The 23980-nt window shown below is 39.3% G+C and overlaps 1 protein-coding gene across 1 annotated transcript in view; it reads left to right on the forward strand.

Moving 5' to 3' along the window:
• LOC139741980 (uncharacterized) overlaps nucleotides 1-23980 on the forward strand; it is a 136842-nt gene that overhangs the window by 92593 nt on the left and 20269 nt on the right. Inside the window, exon 5 of the mRNA XM_071652545.1 lies at nucleotides 9122-9350. Coding sequence (XP_071508646.1) covers nucleotides 9122-9350 — 229 coding nt within the window. The remainder of the gene's footprint in view (nucleotides 1-9121; nucleotides 9351-23980) is intronic.

Genomic DNA, 23980 nt, shown 5'->3' on the forward strand with positions numbered 1-23980 from the left:
TAGTTTGTTTAGTGTGATACCTGTTTTTCACTTTGTGCAATTTGTTCAGTTTCACAAGACTTCCTCACGACCATTTTGCCCTCACTCTTTTTCGCCTAAGAGTTTACATGGATTTTTTTTTTTTGTATCATCAAGTTTTTTTTTCTCTTTTTTTTTTGTTTCGTTGGAATGGACAAAATAATGAGAAGGCTATTATTTGGTAGATTATTGAGCTGTGGACCAGTTCACATTTCTGTAAATGTAGCCAGCAATCCATCTTGTTTTCCTTTCTGTTCTCTGTGGAAAACAATTTACAGAGTATCATTTTACATTTCTGCGCGGAAAGGATGCTTACAAGAGTCTTGTTTGGGACATTTCATGGAGAAAACAGGTCAGAGAAATCAGAACAGAAGCCCCAAATTCCATGTCACCTTGATGCTACCTTGAAGATTGAATACCTCAAACGAACAGACTTCATAAACCCACCATATAAACCTAATTTCTATCCACCTCAGACGGATGTACAATGTATATTTTGTATGTGGGGCATGGTGCATTTCCATGCTGCATGACCTTGTAATGAACACCCAAAACATTTCAGATGTGTGCATTCGGATTAGGTTGAGGCTTTTATGGGCATGCAAGTACACAGCAAACAACCTCATGCATGTGTGTTGAAGTTCAAAAGGAAAGCCAATCAATGGAATGGATTATATTCTCAGCTGCAGTGTATGGGAAATGAACTGTTTTGGCTGGGGCTTGAGTCTTTATGATGGATCACTGCAGGACTTGCAGACTTGTCTGTTGACAGTGTGGAAATAAACCTTGCAGATTGGCTGTAAGAAAAAAAAAGGAGGGTAGGAAGAAGATAGGGAAAAGAAGAAGAAGAAGAAGAAGCAGATTGACGAGGAGGAGGATGAATGGAAGAGGAGGAATAGGAGGAAGAAGATAAAGGAAAGGAGGAGGAGAAGAATGAGGCAGATCGGGAAGAAGGATGATGGTTGGAAGAGGAGGAGCACAAGGAAGAGAAAGGAGGAGGAGGAGGCAGATTAAAAAGGAGGAGATGGAAGAGGAAGATGAAGAAGAGAAGAAAAAGGAGAAGATAAGGATTAGGAAGGAGGGTGATTTAAAATGGAAGGGATGGAGCAAGAGGAAAAAGAGGAAAAGAAGGAGGAGGCAGATTGGGAAGGAGGATGATGGTGGAAGGGGAGGAGCAGGAAGAAGGAGAGTGGTAAAAGAAAGAAAAAAGAGGAGAAGAAGGAGGCAGATTAGAAAGGATGATGATGGAAGAGGAAAATGAAGAAGAGAAGAAAAAGGAGAAGATGTATATTAGGAAGGAGGGTGATTTAAAGTGGAAGGGATAGAGCAAGAGGAAAAAGAGGAAAAGAAGGAGGAGGCAGATTGGGAAGGAGGATGATGGGTGGAAGGGGAAGAGCAGGAAAAAGGAGAATGGTAAAAGAAAGAAAAAAGAGAAGAAGGAGGCAGATTGGGAAGGAGGATGATGGTGGAAGGGGATGAGCAGGAGGATGAAAAGGGATAAGAGGAAGAAGAAAAGAGGCAGGGGAGGAAGAAACAGATGGTACTTAACCTGGATGGATAGAACATCCAACATTGCAAGTGGATTCAGTGCAAAGTTGTTGCGAGAGGCAGACATGTCAAAAGCTTCATTCAAGAGATTATCAGACTCCAAGTTCTTGCATAATGGTGGCCTACAAAGTAGCCATTTTCATACTCATATTTCTGTGTGGAGGAAGTAGCTCCTCTTTGGTTTACGATTCTCATTTCACTGAAATGACGTTATGACGTACAGTGTTTGAGACAACTTCTTCGCATATACACTGAAATTCATCTGAGTGATGGTTTGGGCATTGCTGCTGATGCTAAATACACATTCATAATGTCTTCGTTTGGGCATGAATGGTATTGAATCAATTTGTATTGTAACTTTGCAAGGCTTATTCTTAGCACACTGCAAGCTATTGAGACTGTCAGATGCACAGACCTCATCAGCACAGTGCACAGAGCTTTCCCAAAACGTTGATTTTGCTCAAGAGTGAGACTCATGCATTTTTTTCATAATGATCTTCCGCATGATTATCACAAACCAGGGCCCATAGCCTCAACGTTCTCATTCCAGTGAAATATTTTTAGGTGATCCCTGTGTGGTGTATGGCAATAGGAAAGACGTCTAAGAGTGTCTTACATCGGAAATTAACTCGGGTAGTACACGATGTAGTTCTCTCAGCTCATTGTCTCATGTACAATGTAACACTTCAGCATGGGCCATTTGCAGATTTGAAAATACAAAAGTATTATCTTTTCATTCACTTATTTTTGTGGAAGTAATTGTGACAAGTTCTGTTTAGATATTTACATATTTTCATTGGGTGAATATCAAAAGTGCTATATTTTTCATAGTTAATTTAATTCAGAACAAGCATTGTAAAAAATTTCCATATGAGACAGTGCTTATAAAATCTGTTTTTTGCTATTCATTCATTTACCATGTTTTTGTGTCAGTGTACCTCCCATAAAAGACAGGGATACATTTGAACAAAAGGAAAGTGTAATTTCATAAGTAGGATGTAGTTCAAGCTTTTCTGTATACATGATTCTTTTTTATAGAAATTTCAAGAAATGGGAATAGTGATTCCATTGTACACACAAATGAGCTTTTATCTTGAGTAGGAGTTCAATTTAATACTGCTCTACCTGGTTTCTTAGTATGGGCAGAATTAAATTTATGTGGCTGCTTTGGATTTCTTTCTCCCTCAAGAAAGGAATATCCCCCTTCTGTGATATTATGGTGTTAAAATGATGTATGATGTTCTGCCAATTAAGAAGGTGATTTTTTCTGACAATTCCCCTATAACTGTTGGCAGGATGGTTGTTATGTTCTTATTAAACCCCAGGTAGTTGTTGTTGTTGGGATGTGTTTTCAATGGAATGTTTCCTGAGATCCTACTTGTGCTTGGTCATGTCAGGAACTGCAAGGAAATCATTTTCACCAAATTGCAGGAAATACCCACAGCTCTACAGTTTCTCCTCCACTCTCCAGGTTTGGTCTTTAAAGGTACTGTTAAAAAAAAAGATGTTTGCCGCTTGAAAAACTTGAGCTGCCCAGTCCCATAGACTTATTCAGTTTTAAAACACTGTAAATTTTGTTGCCTGCGAATGGGGGCTTGCAAAACAAGAAGAAAAGATGACTCATAAGATTATGCAATGATTCAGGTGCATTAGTCTAGAGACATTTAAAATCAACTACGTGTATTGTTATGCATACTGACCCCCCTCCCCCCCCCCCCCCCAAGTTAGGGCTGATTTTAAATAGACATTTACATTTAAAAAAAGGCACCCAAATTGGACAGATCTACATGTTACCAGAGCCCCTGGTGTCATACAGTTTTTTAGCTGTATAAAATTAGGGTTGAAAATAAATGCTTCAGAAAAAGATCAATATCTTCCAGTGACCAGTGACAGTGTTGGAAGAAATCATGCAGTGAATATTAATTGATTGTGATCACATATCTTTTGATATTGACGGCATAATTCTCAAACCTTTTGTATGCTGGAAATGCTTTTTCATGTTCTGCATCCAGCAAATATTTTGCAAGGTTTTCATTTTTGCAGATTTTGCAAGTCAGGTGCTATTCACAAATTTTTAGACTCACAAAAAATATTGACTCTGATCCCGACATGAATGTGATGCCAATTTAACTGCTCGCAAAATCATTAGGAAGTCCCTATTCGTGAAAGCCACCATTATGTTAAACAATGTCCTTAAGTCACAATCTAAAAAAAAAAAAGAATGGGGGAAAATATGTTGAGTGGAGGGAAACCCCAAAGGGTAGCTACATAGGGCCTATATGTAGAATGTATAGACACTTTCAAAAATGTAAATGTTTAGATTGAGAGTTATTTACTGGTTGAGTGAAACAGAAATTTACTTTTCAAGTTCAGCAGAGATCAGGTTTGTTTGTTGTTTGTGTGTGTGTGTGTGTGTGTGTGTGTGTGTGTGTGTGTGTGTGTGTGTGTGTGTGTGTGTGTGTTTACAATCTAAGACTCAGTTGATGAATCCAGAACACAAGTGTTGTGTTCTGACTGATGTTGGAATGCATTGTAAATCATGCTAGCAAATTGAGAAACGGATTTTACGAAACAGAAACACGTTGCAGTTGCCTTTCCCGATATTTTGTTGACCAAGCTGTGCAGACCTGAAATCTACCAAAATGATGACTCTTGCATTCATGTGCATTTTGAATGATGGAAAGAAAACACTGAGGTGTGTTCTACCAGTCAGACACCCGTATCAGTGCAAATTATTGCACTTTTTCCCAAGTAATCATAATTCCAAAATGGAGTGTGATGCTGAATGCACTATTTATCGAGATGTTTTGTTGTTGTTCACACTGGCAAAAATCTTAAGAATTGGTTTGCAGTGCAAATCTCAAGATTTTGTTTTGAATCATGCTAATTTGGATATGTGGGTAGAAAGCCACTGAGAGCTGCCACATTGTGGTAGAGGCCCTCATTTAAAAGGTATTGTTTACCATTGGGAGCAGTGATTTAAAAATGTTAGAGTTACACTGTATCACATTTGATGCATATTATGTAGGTCAGTTGTATCACAAAACATTCTACCATACAAATATTTTGCAATAGAATATACAATTTAAAGGAGATATCCCTATTTTTTTCCAATAAATCATAACTGTAGATGGTTTAGTTTAGAAAGAATTTTATCATAACTTTTGTTCACATTTTGTATTTATATATATATACATATATATATATATATATATATATATACATATATATATATATATATATATATATATATATATATATATATATATATATATATATATATATATATATATATATATATACATACACACACACACACGCAAAACTTAACATTGATTATACTGATAAAGTTTTTAATTGGTGTGTTCTTATCCCTAACTTACATTTTAGAACTATCTAAAAGCACTAGAGCTGGGTTTTTGTTCATCTGTAAATGGTAAAAACTGCCTTTAACCCCCGTCATGGGTGGTCTGATGGTCTGAAATGGAAACAGAAAATAGAAATGGAGAAAAGTTTGCTCGCTCATTGCACAGAGGCACTGAAAACAGCAGGTTCATGTCAGCTCTGTAACATGCTCCTAAGAAGTGCAGTGTCATTGATTGAGAGGCTAGTGGCAAGTATTTTTATTGATTCAAGAAAATGAGAGAATCAGCAGTTAGCAATTTTATTATCATTCAGAAATTTTGCAGTGTCCGTCTTACAAATTTATCCAAGAAGAATGCATCCAATTTATAATGTTGCATTATTATTTTTTTTTTAGATTGTCTCATGGCACTTCACTCCTTTAAAAGCTCAGCCATTCTGTTCGCTGCCCTGTTTTCAGACACACTAAAATTTTTGTCATTCTTTTGATACCTTCTTTATAATGAGTGCATGATTATTGTAACATTGACCTCATAAATTCTCTGTGTTATCTCAAAAAAGCAACTGTCAGATGTTTCAGTCTTTAAAAAAAAAGACAAAATTCTACAAACATATTTTGATGGGGAGTCCAGGGTAAATCAGTAGGAAATTGGTGATTTTAAACGTCACGCAAACACACAACTTTGTTACATTTCTGTCCGCAGGCAAAATTGCTTTGAAATTGAGAAGCTTTGATAAGAATGAAGGCTGTTGCCTTTGTCGGTTCTCATTATGTAATTGCCAATTTGACCCCGAGGTCATCTGAGATAGGCAGGATGCGAGTGTAGTTTGATTAGCACATATCTCAAACAGTAAGCTGTTCACTACCTAACAGGTGATTTGATGATCCAGCCATCAATCATGCTAGGGAAAAGAAGGGGCTCCTTGTAAACAAGCTTGGGCTTTCACCCAGGTCTTTAAACACATCATTAGTGCTTACAGTTTCAGGTTTCAATTAGGATTTTATGATTTGTTGACAGTCATGTGATGTTAATTGATGTTCCTGAAAGACGATGTGTACATATGCCCTTGATTTTTGGACCATTAGCGAACAAAGTGCATTTTAGTATGATAGAAGAAGTTCAAAGAAGAATCATTTCGTCTTTAATTATTTCATGTGATAATCTGTATCTTTCGAATTATTATATTATGGCAGATTGGGCATTGATTTTGAAAAGTATTCCAAGATTACATATCATTCAATTAATACAATTTGTAATAGTGTTGAGAAATGATTGATCCAATACAGGCATTATAGCAAGTAGTGCCTTGAGAATGAGCAGGAATAGTTGGAACGCCTCCATTTGGCTGGGAGAAGATAAGCACAAGGGTTGGGGGGGGGGGGGGGGGGGGGGGGGGGGTAAAAGAGAGATTATCCCAGAAATTACCTGTGAAGTATTTAAAGAGATGAAGAGAAATTTCAGTTGTCATGGCTACTGATCCCTATAGGTATGGGTTCTAAATTATTCAACATTAGCCGTACACTTATTGCCTAAAGAAGTCTGAGTAAGTTGATTGTCTGCATTTTTTCTATTCTTTGGTTTTTTTTTTTTGTCCAGTTTGATATTTGATTTATGTCCATTTAGTATGATTATTAAAGAAACTCTGCATTTTGTGTATCAAACTGTATGCACAGTATAACTGCTCAAACTTTGAAAGCTGAATATTCAGGTAATGGAAATATCCGTAGTGATTCTTTAAGTTAAAAGATACTTGTGAAATATATATGATCTGTAGGAGATTAGTAAGATGACACAGTGTGTCCAGCGTTATAATACTGTGTGACATCTTATACCCATGGACCCTTCATTAGGGTTTACAATTATACTCTTCATACTCACAAAGGCTGGTATGAAATAGAAATACCAACACAACAACATTGTAAACAGATAATGTTTGTTTCTCCAATATCTCAAATTTTGCTAGTGTCCTTTGGCAGTTTCAGATATTTGATCATTTGTTATTGCCAAGTGCAAATATGCCTTGTTTCATGTGTGATCAGTAATTTGACCTGCCTTCTTCAAATCACAATTTGAATAAAAAAAGAAATAGAAGAGAGATAATTGGAATGTTGATGAAACTTGATGTACTCGTCTTCATATTTCTCAATCTATGAATGTGAGTGAAAGCAGACCAAACAGATAAACATATTGAACTGAAAAGATTTCCTTCATTATCAGTGGGTTTCATAAATGAGAGGACTTTATTGAATGGACTTTCTCAACCTGTGTCTAAAAAAAGAAGATAGCAACAAAAACATTTCATATAAAGAAATCCTGACAACTGACTTCCTTTTTCCTTATTGTTACAAAGTGTTTGTGTTAATATTTGAGTAGTACTTATATGAACCGGTGAATTTAAGTCACATTGATCATCTAACTGAATGGAGTGCCACTCATGGGTGTATGGGCAATTTAAGATGAACACCAATATGTAGGGCAAGAGTTCCTTTTTAGTACAGAGATCTTATAGAGCTGTCAAGTTAGAGTGATGGTATTGGTTGAGGTGAGGATTCTGCCTTCAACTTTTTGCAAGATACTTAACAACCACTTTATGAAATGTTACACAGCATATAATTCGAGAGGAATTAGTTTCTGGGATTATACTTTTGTGTCATGTACCCGGATCTAATCTCATAGGCAGTAAACATTTGTTTGATTGTGAGAAAGTCACCTGGATAGACAGAGTCCACTGCCACTTTGATGACAAGAAAGGTTTTCCATACCTTACATGGAGACCTCCCGGTGATAATGGATTTGAATCAAGAACCTTCCATACTGTGTGATGGATACACTGACCACAGAGCTACCAAATTCTGTTCCTTCTCCTGTAGCTCAGGCAGATAGGCTATCAGTAGAAATAATGACCAATGTCAATTTTCTCTCACTTTCTTTCTCTCCCCTCCACCTTTACTATCTGCTGTCTATTTCTATCTTCCTTTGTCTATATGCCTGTCACGCTCTTTCTTTCCCTAATTTTATTTTCTTTTAATATCCTGTTTCTGTGTTTCTCTGCCTATATATCTCTCTGTTTCATTCTTCTATACCTTGTCATTATACCCCCGCCAAACGAAGTTTGAAGGGGGTATATAGGAATCAGCGGACGGTCGGTCGGGCGGTCGGTCGGGCGGTCGGGCGGTCGGGCGGTCGGGCGGTCGGGCGGTCGGTCGGGCGGTCGGTCCGTTGCAAATCTTGCGTCGCGAACTACTTCCTCAGTTTTCAACCGATTCCCATAAAACTTGGCACAGATGTGTGCCTTGGGTTGTAGATGTGCAAGACGTATTTTTTGACAGTACCCAAAAGTACGTTGCCATGGTAACGGCATATTATGGGCAAAAATGGGTACAAATCTTGCGTCGCGAACTACTTCCTCAGTTTTCAACCGATTCCCATAAAACTTGGCACAGATGTGTGCCTTGGGTTGTAGATGTGCAAGACGTATTTTTTGACAGTACCCAAAAGTACGTTGCCATGGTAACGGCATATTATGGGCAAAAATGGGTACAAATCTTGCGTCGCGAACTCCTCCCACAGTTTTTGATCAATTTTTATGAAATTAGGTACAGATGTTCATCTGAATATGTTAATGTGCAAGACACATATTTCCGCAGTGGCAAAAAGTGCGTTGCCATGGTAACGGCATGTTATTGGTAAAATATAGGGCAAAATGCTTCATGGCAAAACTGCTTCATCTGTGATCTTCCAATTCTCATGGAATTCATATTGAATGTTTGTCTTAGGATATAGGTCAGCATGACACATTTCTTGACAGTGACAAAACGTATGTTGCCATGGTAACAGCTCACATATTATGAGCCAAAATGATGGAAAATTTTGTGTTGCAAACTACTTCCTCAGTTTTTGCCCAATTTCCATGAAACTTGGTACAGATGTGTGCCTTTGGTTGTAGATGTGCAAGACGCATTTTTCGACAGTACCCGAAAGTACGTTGCCATGGTAACGGCATATTAATGGCAGAAGATCAAGGAAAGATCTTGCGGATTTAACTACTTCCTCAGTTTTTTGACCAAAGCTTATCAAATGTTGTTTTGACCAAAGCTTATGAAATGTTGTTTGGCGGGGGTATAACCAGTTGCTGTAGCGACATTTCTAGTTCTTTTCATCTTTCCTTTCTTTTTATTTTTGGCCGACAGATCCCCACACCAAAAAGCTGAAGGACCTCTTATCCAGTATCCAGCCACCGGAGGTGGAGCAACCCTCGGCGCGCTCGGTGACGGTGAGGTGGTCGATACCGGAGCCGTACCACGTGGGCCAGGGTGATGAAGACCTGTACGAGGACCGGGGGATTGATCCTGCAGCCATCAGTTACGAGCTGACCGTTGTGGACAAGTCCAAGAGCAGCAGTCCGAAAACCATTCAATGGTAAGTCCGCATCTCCTATTACCCCTTTGGATCCTGACATGGGTGCTACAAACTTGATTGTTGATCGATTGATTGAGGAGTTCTCTTTGGTGTCACCTCCTGAGACTTACAGGACAGCTCTCTCTCTGAAATAATCTGTACTATCATTCATAGGATACATTTATGCTTAACTTCTGGGCCGTAACGAACATTTTGAAACATGATAAGTGTAAAACATGGTTGCATCCTGACTCACTTTAATATAAATGCTGTTTCAAAACGCCGGATCATTACGCACAAAAACGTGTGTTTACAATCAGCGAGTCTCTCGAGTCATGTGTACTGGCAATGCCTCAATGCAAAAATCATGTACGGTGAACAGCTCGCTACAATAGGGCTTTATAGTTTTCCAACAATGCACAGTTGCATGTTAAAAAAATTGGCCCTTTCTCAAGCTTCAAAGAAAAATTGAGCATAAACGGTATCTCAGTGAACAACATTTTGGATTGGCATATATCAAAACTGCCAATTGAGCATAAATGCACTTGTAGCAATGGCCAAAGTTCTTTGGTTGCTGTGTAGCATTTATGGTTGCCGTGCCAGTACTTGCCAGCTGGGGAAGATTAAATCATTATTCCTGTCTTTCTGGAGAAGATAAACCAAAATGTTGTAGCATCAGGTATGCAGAAAACTTGAGTTACTGCCAGTAATCTCCTGATCAATGACTGTAGCTTCACTACATTGGGTGGGGTTCGTTCTTGTAAACGCACTGTTGCATCACCGGCACACGACCAGTCGTCAAGAAATAATGAAACACTGTCCAACTCGTTGTTTGCTTGAATCAATAATCCAGGCCTGTCCTGATTTAATGATCGATTCATCAAAACATTCCTTGAAGAATCACAACTGAACATAAATACACCAATGTGTATCACGACGTGAACTTAAGATTCGAACGTGGGATGAAGTGATGTGATGAAGTATAGTGTCGTAGAGAAGTGTCCTGAAAGTGTCTCGAAAGTGTCTCATGGGTGAAGTGTCTCATGGGTGAAGTGTCTCATGGGTGAAGTGGTTTACTGTAACAAAGGAATACATGTATAATACACTTTAATTATACTGTAAATCCCTACTGCAAATTGTGCATAAGCGTCGTTATAGCTCACCTTGTTTATACTTGACTAATATTACTAATAAACAATAATTGATTATAGTACAGTAATCAATGAACATAATACAATTGTACTTGAACTGAATGATATTTACAATGTAATCGGACAAAGTCTTATAACTTCATCATTCTGAGGGGTTCACTTCATAACTTTCTACAATCATTATATAAACTACCTGTCTAGGTAACACGAACAAAGTGTTTATAATCATTGCATAACACAGTCATAACAATGCATGAAATTATGTGTGTGTGTGTGAATCTCCTTCAAATAACTGAGATTTTGACATACAAATTGCTGTAAAGCTTTACTACTACAACTGTACAACTGTACACACCTTTAGTTATACCAAATGATGATGACAACAAACATTTCTTCTTATATCACAATTGAATCGGGACAATCATTGATGTGTGGCTGAAATAACAAGTATTAAGCTTCTATCTCAACTTACCAACTGTTTGAGAACCCCAGTCAAATGTTGCTGTACAGTCCCATACTGTATTTTGCAGCCTCCACTGCTTCGTTGGTTCTGACTGCCTTCTATCACCGATAGTTGCACAGTGAAGAAGTGTCAGAAGTTTCGCTTGTTTAAAACCAATTCTCCCTTTTCTCTATACAAATTATATAAAAAACCAGATTTCTAGAAGTGAAACTACTTGAAACAGTGCCGACAGTGGTGCTAAGTGCACTGGGTCGGGCAGATTCCCCTTAGTGATTCGTCATCTTGACACGGTTAGTCCTCTTTTGACCTCTGTCATAACCCTTATGACCCACGTCTCTCTATGAATATATTTGAACTATATACATATCAGATCTCCTCTACTGACATCTCATTATTCTGAATGAGTGTAGGCATTATAAGTCAAATACAGAGGAAAAATCACACTTCTGCCGCTACAATGACATCTCGAAACATGTGGCAGCAGAATGTGACCCGGGGATTGGTCCTCGAAGGGTTTCACACTTCAGAAAAAACTTGCTTGGAAGTACAGTGTGTGTGTGAAACATGTTTCCAAAATCATTTGTTATCATAGACACAGAAAGGAGTGTACTTGCTGATTCTTTACAACAGTTGTGATGCAGATTCCGTGGCTTGTCAGTGAAACAAGCAAATCTCAACATGCCTATTATGGAAGAGTATATGCCGGAATGTGCGTAAACCATGATCGCAGTGAATACAAGATGAAGCTTAGCTCTACCTTGTCACTTGTGTTGGTTGAAGGTGTCAAACCATTTGGATTACAAATGCATGTACCCACAAGAGAGCAAAACTAAATTGGTAAACTACATAATTCCAGTTTGCTCTGAAACTTCCAAAATGTTACTTTTGTCAGCATTAAATCTACATTTGTATTTCTCAACACCTCTTTACAGCCACATTGTTAGCCAATCTAAAAGGGCTGCATGCAAGTTTCCAGGCATGATCCCATAGAGAGTTGTTCCCTCCCCCCTAACAAGAAACTCCCATCAAAGCGATTGTTTCAAGAGAAATCTTGGGGTCTTGAGATTCGGATGTTGCATGTCTCACCTCCCTGTGGAGGCACAGAAAAGGTCGTCATTTGCAAACACTCATAGTGATATAAGCTGTGATATATATGTATGTAAGAAGCAGTGTGGAGGAAGTGTGTGCCACATGTCTTGGTTGTAGTGTTTCTTTCATCAGCTTGTGAGAAACAACACAGGGTTCGAAATTGGCGATGGTCCGCTGGCCATTGGCCACCCGAAATCACGTCGGACTAGCTAAGAATCATAAAATTCTGTGGTTACTAGTCCGTCTGTCTAGCCAAAATATTGCTTCAGTGTCAAAATTAATTCTAAGTAGTCCGCCTGGCTAGTTAAAAAAAAAAGTTAAGTGCGACCCCTGCAACATTACACAAATGAGGGTGCAGATTACAGAGTCGGTTTTTATTAAACTCATTTTCCCCTTGTAGGTACCATGACCATTTTATTTTCTTATACAAATATTTACCATCACTAGTCTCTAATACCTTTGAAAACTTTTCTTCTTTTTTTTTTCAAGCTACATGATCCGAAACTTTCATAACTTGCTTGAGCTAAAATGGTTTATATAATAATTTTATGAGTGATACCGAGGAAATGAAAGTCATTATCATTTCTCTTGATGCCTCCTGCATCTGGGAGATGTTGCCTCCAATGAATATAAACTGTATTGCTCACTTTTGGAAATGATTTGTTTTGTGGAATTGCATGGAGAGGGGGAGGGAAATGTGAGGGGGTCGGAGGAGGCGAGAGATGATGGTGGAGGGTGGATGAAATACAATCAGTTTTGAGTGAAGGCCCTCGCCCCCCTACCCTGGCAGGTGAGGTTCCCACCGAGCCGTCAGAAGCATGTCTGCTCCTCCGCTAATGAGGTCGAAAGAGAAGGAAGGAGGTCACAGCCACCTCCGCTCCAGTGATGTACAAAAACTGGCCGATAACGCCTCCATGATGTGTGATACGTGATGTGTGTGTCTGCTTGTGTGTCTGAGTACCATCATTGTCGTTAACGACTGCAACATTTCTGCCCGCCGCCGGGGTTCATCCAGAGGGCAGTTGAGTGGACGGGTAAAAAACAAGATGACTTGGAGGTCATTGCCACAGATTTCTTCCCTCCAGCTGATATTGGGGGGGGGGGGGTTAGGTAAAACAGTTTCTTTGTCCTGAGGATGACTACAGATAACTAGAGAGTGGTCATTGCATAGTAAGTCTCCAATATTTTGCAGCATGTTCCCTCAATAGACTCTGTTAGCATGAAACAGGAATGCTTCAACTTGAATCATATTGTGTTGACATCGTATGTATATCATGTAGAGACTAATTAGTAAACTGTGAGAGGATTGATTTAACCCATTGAAGACGAGTCCCCAGTAAACTCGGGCAAGAGTTTATGGGAAATGCCTGTTGTAGCAAAATCAAACTGTCATCAATGGGTTTAATTAATGAAGGAGAAGGCTCGACACCCTCATCTATGAAAGTTTGCAAAAAAATGGTTATGCCCCATACGGATGTAAAGGTAGTGTAGGTGTTTAGATGTTGGGATTTGGGTAGTTTGCGGTTTTGTGATTTTTAGTCGACTGCTTAAACCTAAGCCTTCGTGGGATTAATGAATCAGGTGCAACAACTCACTGTCTATTCATACAAAATGCTCCACTGTAATACTGAGTAATAGTATCAACATTTTCTGTAGTGTTTGACTCCCAAAGGACAAAAAGTAAAATATAAGTTTCTAAATTTCCTCAACATTCTCTTATTTAGTTTATAGTTATGAAAAGAGATCAATAATGAACAGTATAGTAAAGAATATAGACAGTAATCAGAGATTAAAACATAAAAGATTTATGGAAAAAGAGAGGCAAGAAAAGAGGATCCTTCAATGCAGACAGAAGGACGTATTGGTACTTGTCCTACTGAAGAGCAGATGGGATGGGATGGGATGTTTTTGAGAGGAGAGATGGAGGGAGGGAGGAAAGGAGAGAGGACTGATCGGAGACATGTGGCATGGAGGAGTGCAGGGGCATGCACCCAGTGACATGGTTAGCAGGGATGGAATAGTTGGGAGGGGAGGAATGTTTTCCTGTGTACATAGACTGCGTGCCAGAATGGCAGAGAGCCTGCCGAGCAGCCTAGTCTAAGATTTCAGACTCTCACGTTGATGTCGTAGAGAGAGAATTCCTGTATAATAATACCATTCAGCACTGCAAACTGCAATCGTACACTTGCTTATTATTGCCAACAGAGCAAATTGATGCCAACATGCAAGCAAGCAAAGTCTGATATGACATGCTGTTTGTGAATAACAATCTTCGATTATACATTTACGCTGCACCGTTTGATGAATGGTTGGAGTTCTGAATGTAATGAAAATGGCACTGAGGTTTGGCGTGTGCCCAGAAGTAGATGGTCCTCAGTTCAAATCTGAATTAGATTTAGAGACTCGGTAGCATTGGGGGCATTGGTGGCCCAATTGAATTGATCATCATTTGCTGCCAATTGGGGTACAGGCAAAAATCATGAATAGCGCCCATCAGCGAATATGTTCATCAAAGCATACGCTGATTGGTAATGGTCGAACCCCAGTTGAAATTCTTTGACCATATGTGTACTTACATACAGATTAGGTGTATCATAAAAAAGCTGTACCTAATTCTTTGCAGGGATTCCAGAATATATCGGAACAGGGCCAGCCTTCCTACCCCATGGTATCCCCACACTCCTGGGTCTTTTACAATGGCAGTGATGTGTGGGATCCTGCCTTCAAGGCATTGCAGTGCCATTTGTGTGTGTGTGTGTGTGTGTGTGTGTGTGTGTGTGTGTGTGTGTGTGTGTGTGTGTGTCATGTGCTCTACTGATGATGCCGAAACCAGGGATAAGCAATTATTGAAGTTGTTAGGAAAGTAGGGAAATTTCAGTAAGATAGGCAACCCTTATTCATTGTAAAGGATGAAATACATAGAGCCATACACCAGTACTTTCTTCAGGAGAATATTTTGACCCACTTGTCATCAAAACCAAATGAGCCATGAGTGGAATTACCCCATTTCAGGAGTCAATGTGTTATGGGCATGACAGGGCAAACTTCAGCCAATGGTGGGCAAGTTCTCAGAAAAAACGTAAGATATTTTGTAATACAAATATCTGAATGCAGTGTATCACTACTATCAGTTTCAGAGTCCCCAGTGATGCATTGTCTTTAATAGTCACTGGCTTAATAGACAATTCAATAGTGTATAATAATCATAACCCTTCTCCTCAGTGGGGTGCAGCACATTGTGTTTAACCTGTGAGCCTGCACAATCTCTGTTGGTTGGCATGACTTTTCGTAGCACTCTATCGACTGACTGCCTGGGAGAGAGCCATACGTCTGTCTGTTCGTGAATTTCCACCTCTTCCTCTTTTAGCCGGTGGGCCGACTTACGTAGTAACGAGGGATTGTGTGCCATGAACTAATTTCGCAGTCTTATGAAATTACTGGAGTTGCGGAGGGGGAGGGGGTGTGTTGGATGTGCTAGTCTGCCATCCTCAGACCCTGCCATTGCTGCACTAATGCAAGCGGTTTACCAAGAAGTTAGATTCCGAGTCATGACTCTTCATTACCAATCAGAAGTGTCAGGCAGCTGCCACCTATCCATTCTTCAATCCACCCCCCCCCCCCCACCCTTTCCCCTTCTCTTCTGAGAAAGGGAACTCCTTGATCCCTCGTTTGCATCGACGGCTTGCCGGGAGTGTGACTTCGAGAGATGCACTGCCAGAGGTTTGCCCACGATCGTCGCTGACTCCAGTAAACTTTGCCGCCATGCAGCCTCACGTTCCATCCGTCCATGCCCGGCGACCGATCTCTCCGTCATCCCACATTGCAGGCACTTCCGAGACAGCATCGCTCACCCCCATTCATGTAACCTCCGTCTTTTCAGCCCCTCCCACCTACTCTCTATTCTGCCCCGCCTCCTTTCTCCTTCCAAAGCCAGTGGCACTGAGTTCATCGCAGGACACATTATCCAAAATGCTCCATTATCAATAACAATGGTTACCCTTCGTTCTTGTTTTTTTATTATTGCCATATAAAGTGCTATGAAGATGCCAAGTAGATGCCAAATTTCCACTCAACCTACTGTGTGTATAGGAACTGTGAATATGTCCCGTCACGTCTTTTGCTGTGCACTCTTTCTTTCGTTGTACATGGTAGTGTATTGCTTATCACATTTACACCAGACAGTGGATTTCTGTGACCAAACCAGTCTCCAGTGACATTGTAAATGTGTTGTAATACTTATACGTTATTATTGTTGCTTTGTATTAATGGTAATAGTATTATGGTTGTTATTGTTATTATTGTTGTTATTAATCCTGTCATAATTACCATTATTATTATTATTATTATTATTATTATTATTATTATTATTATTATTATTATTATAACTGTTATATATTATTAATGGGGTCGTACAGTTTTGGTTGAGACCTAATTTCAGGTTTCTAACATTTTTTGGTGAAATAATGAGAAACCTCTTATGAAATATGAAAAAGCATGTAATTCTGTGAGGAATTCAACGTTTATTTGATGAAAATTGGTTTTGACATGGCTGAGATATCCAAAACAGAGCGATTCTAATAAAGTGTGGGACCCACACTTTATTACGATCGCTTTGTTTTACTTTGTTTTTTGGACGTTTCAGTCATTCCAAACCCGATTTTCATCAAATAAACTTTGAATTCCTCTTAAAATGGTATGCTGTGTACTATATCATAAGTGTTTTCTTGGTATCCCGCGAAAAAGTTAAAACCCAATTCTCATCTCCACCAACACTGTACCATCCCTTTAATGTTGCTATTGATATTCTGATATCCATCAAGAATGTGATTCTCAAGCAGCAACATGATTTCTTCTTAGCCTTTAATTAATGTGAATTAACTCAGAGCTCTACATAGTGCAGATGTTAAATGTATGACTTCCAGTGTTCAATCCCTTTATGTATGGGATAATGCATTCTTCCTCTTTCCTCTGATGTGCCAAAAAGATTTGAATGCATCCAACATACTAAACCTTGATTCATTCTAACTACACGAACTGTCAGTCAAAACAAACCATGAATTTTTCTCTGCAATGGAAAGAAATCAAGCACAAGAGAAAGAAAAAAAAAAGAGAAAAATGTGCTTTTAAATCCATTGTACAAAATAAAAAAAACAAAACAGAACATGAAATTAATTAAATCAATAGAAAAGTAGTTTCTCTGATTTGATTTAGTGGTATTTGTGTTCCTGTGCATCTGGTCCATGATATATTGCATCGTAGCTTTCACTAATAGGGAAACAGTCATGGATGGCCAATACAGTGTGGCGATGAGGTTGTACTTAGAAATGTAACATCCGTACATCAAGGCATAAATGTCTGCAGTAAACTTCAGAGTCATTTAAAGAAACGTACTGACATGATACTTCATCAGAACCTGATAATTTTGTATCTAGATTTAACAACAGATGTAACGACTTCTCAATAATCTTTACTTGTGCTTGGCCTTCAGAACACCTGGTTGGGAAAACCAACCATGACAATCCCGTACAGAAGTATTTTGTGAGTCCTCCTGCCCCTGTATACACTGTAAAATTCATTCTGTATTCCAAGAGTGATAAAAAGCTGATGCATTGATTTGATCGAGATTTAATACAAGCCAGATGAGAGATGAAAGACATCAGTGTTTCGTACTATCTTTAGAAGGAAACAAAGGTCTCCACCGCATGAGAGATTTTCCAGCACTCAGCCATGATTACATTCTTATAATTCTTTAGTACATATCTGCTTGTGTATAACTCATCACTAGCTCAAATCAAGCTGACAATATAGAAATGTTTGGTGAAGGAGCATTTGCCCTGAATATTTCACTCTACCAGTTCCTGTCAGCATGAATCGAAACTATTGTATCGCCCTTTCTCCTGAGATCATCAAACCATCCAACTTCTAGTTCCAAGGGGTTCTTGAAGCACCCCAGTCCTTTAAAATTTAGTACCCAGTTGTTGAATTGTGCTAATCACAGATTGATCTGATTTTGTTGCTTAAACCATAAACATGCTGGGAAATCCTCATGGCAAATGCTATCCCCTGTCCAAATAGGAACCATGACAACAAGAAATACACAATTATGTCCCTTATTATTAATACCCAGAATAACTCTGCAGAGCTGCCAAGCTCCTTGATTCTGAAGAGGCTCCTTGAAAACTTCAATATCTCTTCATGTCTTAAAAAGCCTCGCTGATTTGGGGGAATCTTTTTTTTTTACACTTTTAAATGCATGAAACACACAAGTATCTTCCTGTAGCTGTTTGGAACCTGATTTTTATGTGTGAGTGTTGATAATTTGTTGCCCTAGATTTTGTTCACATTAGTAATTTGCGTAAACTTCGCATATTGCCTTCTACCATCATATGACTTGAGCGTATTTGAATAAAGATAAGGCTCCTATAGTCAGAATCGTGAGCACACCCATGCTACCCTTGCTTGAATGGGGGTGTCACTGTGTAATGCATGCATGTGTGCTCCTTTAAACCTTAAAGGGTGTGTACAGTTCTGGTCGAGGTATAGATTTAGCTTTTAAGATTTTGCAAGATATTCAGAAACCACTCAATGAGATGTCAAAGAGCATGCAGTTCTAAGGGGTATCAAAAGTTTATTCGATGAAAATCGGTTTTGAAATGGCTGAGATATCCAAAAACAAGGTGAAACAAAGAGATCCTAATAAAGTTGGGGCATGTCGCCTTTTATTATTAGCACTTTTTTGGATATCTCAGCCATTTGAAAACCAATTTTAATCAAATAAACGTTAAATCCTTCTTAAAATTACATGCTCTTTCATATTTCATAAGAGGCTTTTAATTATCTCACTTAGGAATGTTCAAAACATGAATCCCTACCTCAACCAGTACTATACAGTCCCTTTAAATTTGAGACCATATCAGAGGAAATAGTGTAATTCTTGTAATCAACTGACCAGCTGCATACAACACTGTGTGGTGATTTGTTGCCGTCTCTAACAGCAGGAGCTACGGAAACCGACAAATGCCGCAAAATCAGAAGGACATATCTCACAGAGGCCGAAAAAGGACCTCAAAGTCACTCCTTGTACCGATTATCAGACCAGAGCGGTGTGCGAGCGCAGGGAATAGCATGCTATCGGGCGCTTAAAGGTCACCACTCACCAGTGTGGGCAGCTGTGGGGAGTAATTCTAGCAGGGGGAGCGTGAGATAAAGCCCAGGCATTTTGAAGCGTCATTGTCGATAGCACTCATGTAGTTACGCCATGACATGACGGGCAGTTTATGTGTTTGCGTCAGTCGTTTTCTAGAGTAGCGCCTATCTAGAACTATGACGCTTACGTATTATGCAGTCAGTAATATTGGGGCATTCTACAAATATTTGCAGAGTTTGTTCTGCATTTCCAGATTCAGTAATTTGGCCGTAGTGAGATAAAACTGAGTCACGTGTAATGGCATTATATTTCTACGATGAAAATTGTGAGGAAACTATGACAGTGTTTGGTAGTAACAATTATGCAGCAAATATGATTTCCTATGTAGTAATTTTATCTATTGGTTTGTTTGGTAGGTAACAAACAAATACTCCCTGATGGCTGACGTGACTAATTTATGGGATTATGATGGGGCATTTTATATTTTTATGTGGTTTTTTTTTTCTTTTTTTTTTTTGGGGGGGGATTTCTTATTTCTTTTATGGGGTGTACTGTAACTATACTTCATTTTAGGATCACAAATACAGGTATATTGTAGTGTAATACCTTCTACAACACAAACAGTTTAAGGATGGGTTGGGGATTCCCCTGGCTGAACATGAGCTTTAATTCTAAAGATTCATGGTATGCTGTCTTCCACATGTGTGGTGGCGTACGAAAGGGCCGCTACTGTGTCTTGTTCATCGGGACAGACCGAAACATTGCTCTCAAAATAGTCTGCATACTAATGAGACGACAGCTACCCCCTGCGTTTGAAGTGGTAGCTCGGAGTGTGGCTACAGCAGACTTTGGAACTAATTAGCGTTTCCTTCGCACCATGCCTGACGTAAAAATGATGGTGGCGCTGTGTATCTCGTTCCCTCTCTCTGTCTTGGCACATGATCCCTTAATAGCTGGTAAGGCAATATCATAAGCATAGACCAGGGAAGAAGAAAATCAGGCATTGTCTGAAATGACAAACTGTGGAGTCATCTGTCCAGTAACCGCAGCATCCAAGACATCAAGCAGTAATAGGAGAGCCATTGCGGGCAGTGAAACTGACCTAAATTGTCTCCCATGGTCTATGAGAGAGAGAGGGAGATAATACCGGTACACAAATAGACTTGTAGTATACATGTAGGCTTACTTACAGATGGAGCCATTGTAGTCCGTATGATTTTCATATGATATGTATAGAAAGATAGATAATAGAAAGATAGATAGATTTGACATGCTGTAAAACATGATATATTCGCGGCATGACATTTTCGCGAATTGCCATTGGCATTCAATGCATACAGTATAGACAAGAACTTTCGTGTGCATTTTAATTTTGCGAATGTTGGCACTCACGAAATTCGCAAAATCAAAATGCACGCGAACATTCGTCGTTTTACAGTAGATGCTTCATATGAATTGCCTATGTGCTGGATAAATAGCAAATAGGGTAACTTCAGTTTTTACAGTCCAAAATTCCAGTATAGTAGACAGAGATGTCTCACCCAAAGAAGGGAGCGCTCTGTACACTAGGCCTACTTCAACCCTTCTGTGCGTTAGTATGTGCTGTGTACATCAGGTTGATGTACACCCAAGGAATATTATCACAGATGCTAGTCAAAACTCATACTAAAAGTGGAATTCTGGACCAGTTAATAACAGTTATTCTTATAAGAAATGGTAGAATTTTATATTAGCATAACAGTGAAAATTTCATAAAAGTTAAATTATAGTAAGGAAATTACAAAATTGTGAATTTTAATAATTTTCACAAAATAGCTCTTGAACAGTGAATATTAATTATTTACAGACAAGTGAGTTGAAGATGTCATTACTTCACAACAGGCTATGTAGTTTTTATACACAAAATCTTGAAATTTCCCTTTGTTGCTTTGTTCAAATATGATTATGCCCCAGTCTGATATACTTCACTCAACTCACATTATAATGTATTTGGGGGAAATTTCCCTTTAAAAGAGATTGCCTCCTCTCAATTCTGTCATGTTTGTCCATGAAAACTGGATGAAGAAACGGTTAAGGCCTAGTTGGATAGAGACTAGAGCTCTGTAGTTCACAAAAATGTTCTACCACGATGACACGTCTTTCCCCTCAATGGAGGACGCAAGGTGAAAGGTCGTCGGTAAAATCACAATAGCTGCTTGTGTACCTGCTGATGCTAGCATGTTTCCAGAATGTTGGGAGGAGGAGAGAAGTGAGTCGGCCAACCTCCTTGTCTCTCGAGATAATGGTTTATTTCGGATGATATTGCCATCGTGCAAACAGCAAACAGGAGTCCTGTTGGCAAAAGTGGTCTGGCTAAACAGTATGCTGCGTGGTAAATAAAGAACTGACTATTGACACTGATGTTGCTTGAACCAGAATATAAGCAACATACAGTAGGCTAGGCCTACATCATTCGTGATCTCCGACAGTCCAACATGTTGATTAGACTGCAGTAGCAGTATTTGTATGTGAGGGACGGCATCTAGACACTTTGATGAGAAAGTTGCAATGGCCGCCTTGTATAATTAGCAGTCATTTTCTTTTTTCTTGAGAGATCCTAGGCTTGCTTTAGCTGTTGGTTTTTTTTAACTGCCATTCACTATGCAAAATGAAAATTGTCCTATATCAACTTCCTTCCTGTATGCACTCCACTTGCAACTTTCAAAGGAAAGATATTCAATGAGTAGAAATCTCTTGTTCGTAATTTCATATTAAGGACTGATAGGCAGTATTCTTCTTCTTTTGGGGGTTCAGGGATCTGGGATAGAATTGGGATGGAGACCAGTCTGTGAAATGCATCATGAATTAGAATCATTAAAAAACACAACCCACATGAATGCAGTCAACATAATATTCAGGAAAAAATCCGTAACAAAGCATAACGCTGAAGGAGGCCATTACCCAGAGTGTGAGTCAAGTGTCCTCTTTTAACCCGTTAAGGACGAGCTGACTTTGCTGTTAACACATAATGTATACATTTCCCATAGACTCCTGCTCAAGTATACTTGGGGCTGGTCTTCAAAGGGATAGGATGATTGTTTCGCCAACCAGGTTCATCAGCCCGATGGCAGTCTTTGTGCCGGAGCGGATGCTGGCTGAAACTGATGAAGAATGATGAGATTGGAGCATGAAGATGACTATGTGCCACATGGGCGGAGCCGAGCACACATGGAAAAATCATTTACTCATTTCTAGACAGTTTGTATGAAGGGATATCTGTCAGTTAGTAGCTGTTGCAACACACTTGCATACACACAGCACATGCACCAAACGCACCGAAAGAAAAACAAAAAGTCATGCACGTGTGTTCTTGAAGGTACGCTTTATGTAGAAGATGTATCTTTCTGGTACTTCAATCTGTTCTGTAATTACATGTAGATGGGTGAAACGAATCATTAAACTCTTCAATTAATTGCCTCACCTCACCTCCTAGATCGGCCTTCTGCACCCTCCCACCATTTTCGCAATTAATTTACGACTCCTCGGAATTCATTTGCGAAGACAATTGGCTGAATAATCGCTGATAGAGATTTTTGTTTTTTAATGAATGAATGAATGGGAGGATGTAACCTTCATTATCATCATGTGTCAGGAATGGTCAGTCAAGAGAAGACAGCTATTAAAACCCTTTTCTTCACCAACCCCCCCCCCCCCCCCAACAAGGGAAAGTATCACAGCTGTCCATCGTTTGGACAAGTTTCATATCAAATTCATTGCTGCCTAATGTGTAGTTCAGAAGATGATGTTGGTTAGCTTCATGTGGAGGAGATGACAAAATGTTACTACTGTGGAAACCAGAAATTCATGGCATGAAACTTTCATGAATTGGAGCTGACTGCCTTTTTGGCAGCATGAAACTTTCACAAACTGCCACTAGCATTCAGTGCATTGTGCAGACAAAAACCTTTGTATGCATTTTCACTTTTTGCAAATGTTGCCTCCTCGCAAATTTGGCAAAAGTTGCATGCACACGAAAACCTCTGGTTTTACAGGAAGTCGTCGCAGGAAATGCTTTATCTGCAGTTGATAACTCTTTACTGCTTATTTGATATAATAATCTAGCAAGCTGTAATTCTCTATAGTGGATTTTATGATTTAAGTATTGATGATAACTGTGACATTGTTGTCTCTTTTTCCAGAAAGCAATAATTTGTTTGAAAAAAATTAGCAGTGACATAGCCTTCAGTCAAATATAGGCAGGAGGTATTTTTTCAGATGTCAAATTTTTGTAGTCGACCATAGCTTTTTGGACAGATAAATGAAATATGACCCTCTCCCCCCCCCCCCAAAAAAAAAAAAGGAACAGTGGAAGCTGACATCATAAGGGCTTTTTACACTTGTGTTTCTTAACCCCGGACTTTCTCTGACCCAGGACTATCGTTAGTCCCGTACCAATTTTTTCAGCTTTTTACACTCGCCAATTAGTCCCGTACTCTCTCTTGTCCGGGGCTAAGGAGAAAACTGACCTTTTTACACTCGTATTTCTTAGCCCCGGACTTTCCAAACCACATGAATATTCATAATTACGCTGTGTACTGTACACGTACACGCACGCACCGGCAGCACTTGATTACCTCGTTTCTGATTGGTCAGTGAGGGTCGGACTTCGTCTCCGTCGCTTAGCCCAGGATTATTTTTTCGTTCTGTTTACACTCATTTGCTTGGCACCGCAATTGCGGTGCTAGCACCGCAATTGCGGTGCTAACCCCTGCTATTTTGCAGGGCCAGATAGTACCGTACTATCGGTGGGGCTAGCCCACTT

The sequence above is a fragment of the Diadema antillarum genome, unplaced genomic scaffold (genome assembly GCF_040938485.1).
Source record: "Diadema antillarum isolate AM-2024a unplaced genomic scaffold, OU_Dant_1.0 seq00000971_RagTag, whole genome shotgun sequence".
Lineage (NCBI taxonomy): Eukaryota > Metazoa > Echinodermata > Echinoidea > Diadematoida > Diadematidae > Diadema > Diadema antillarum.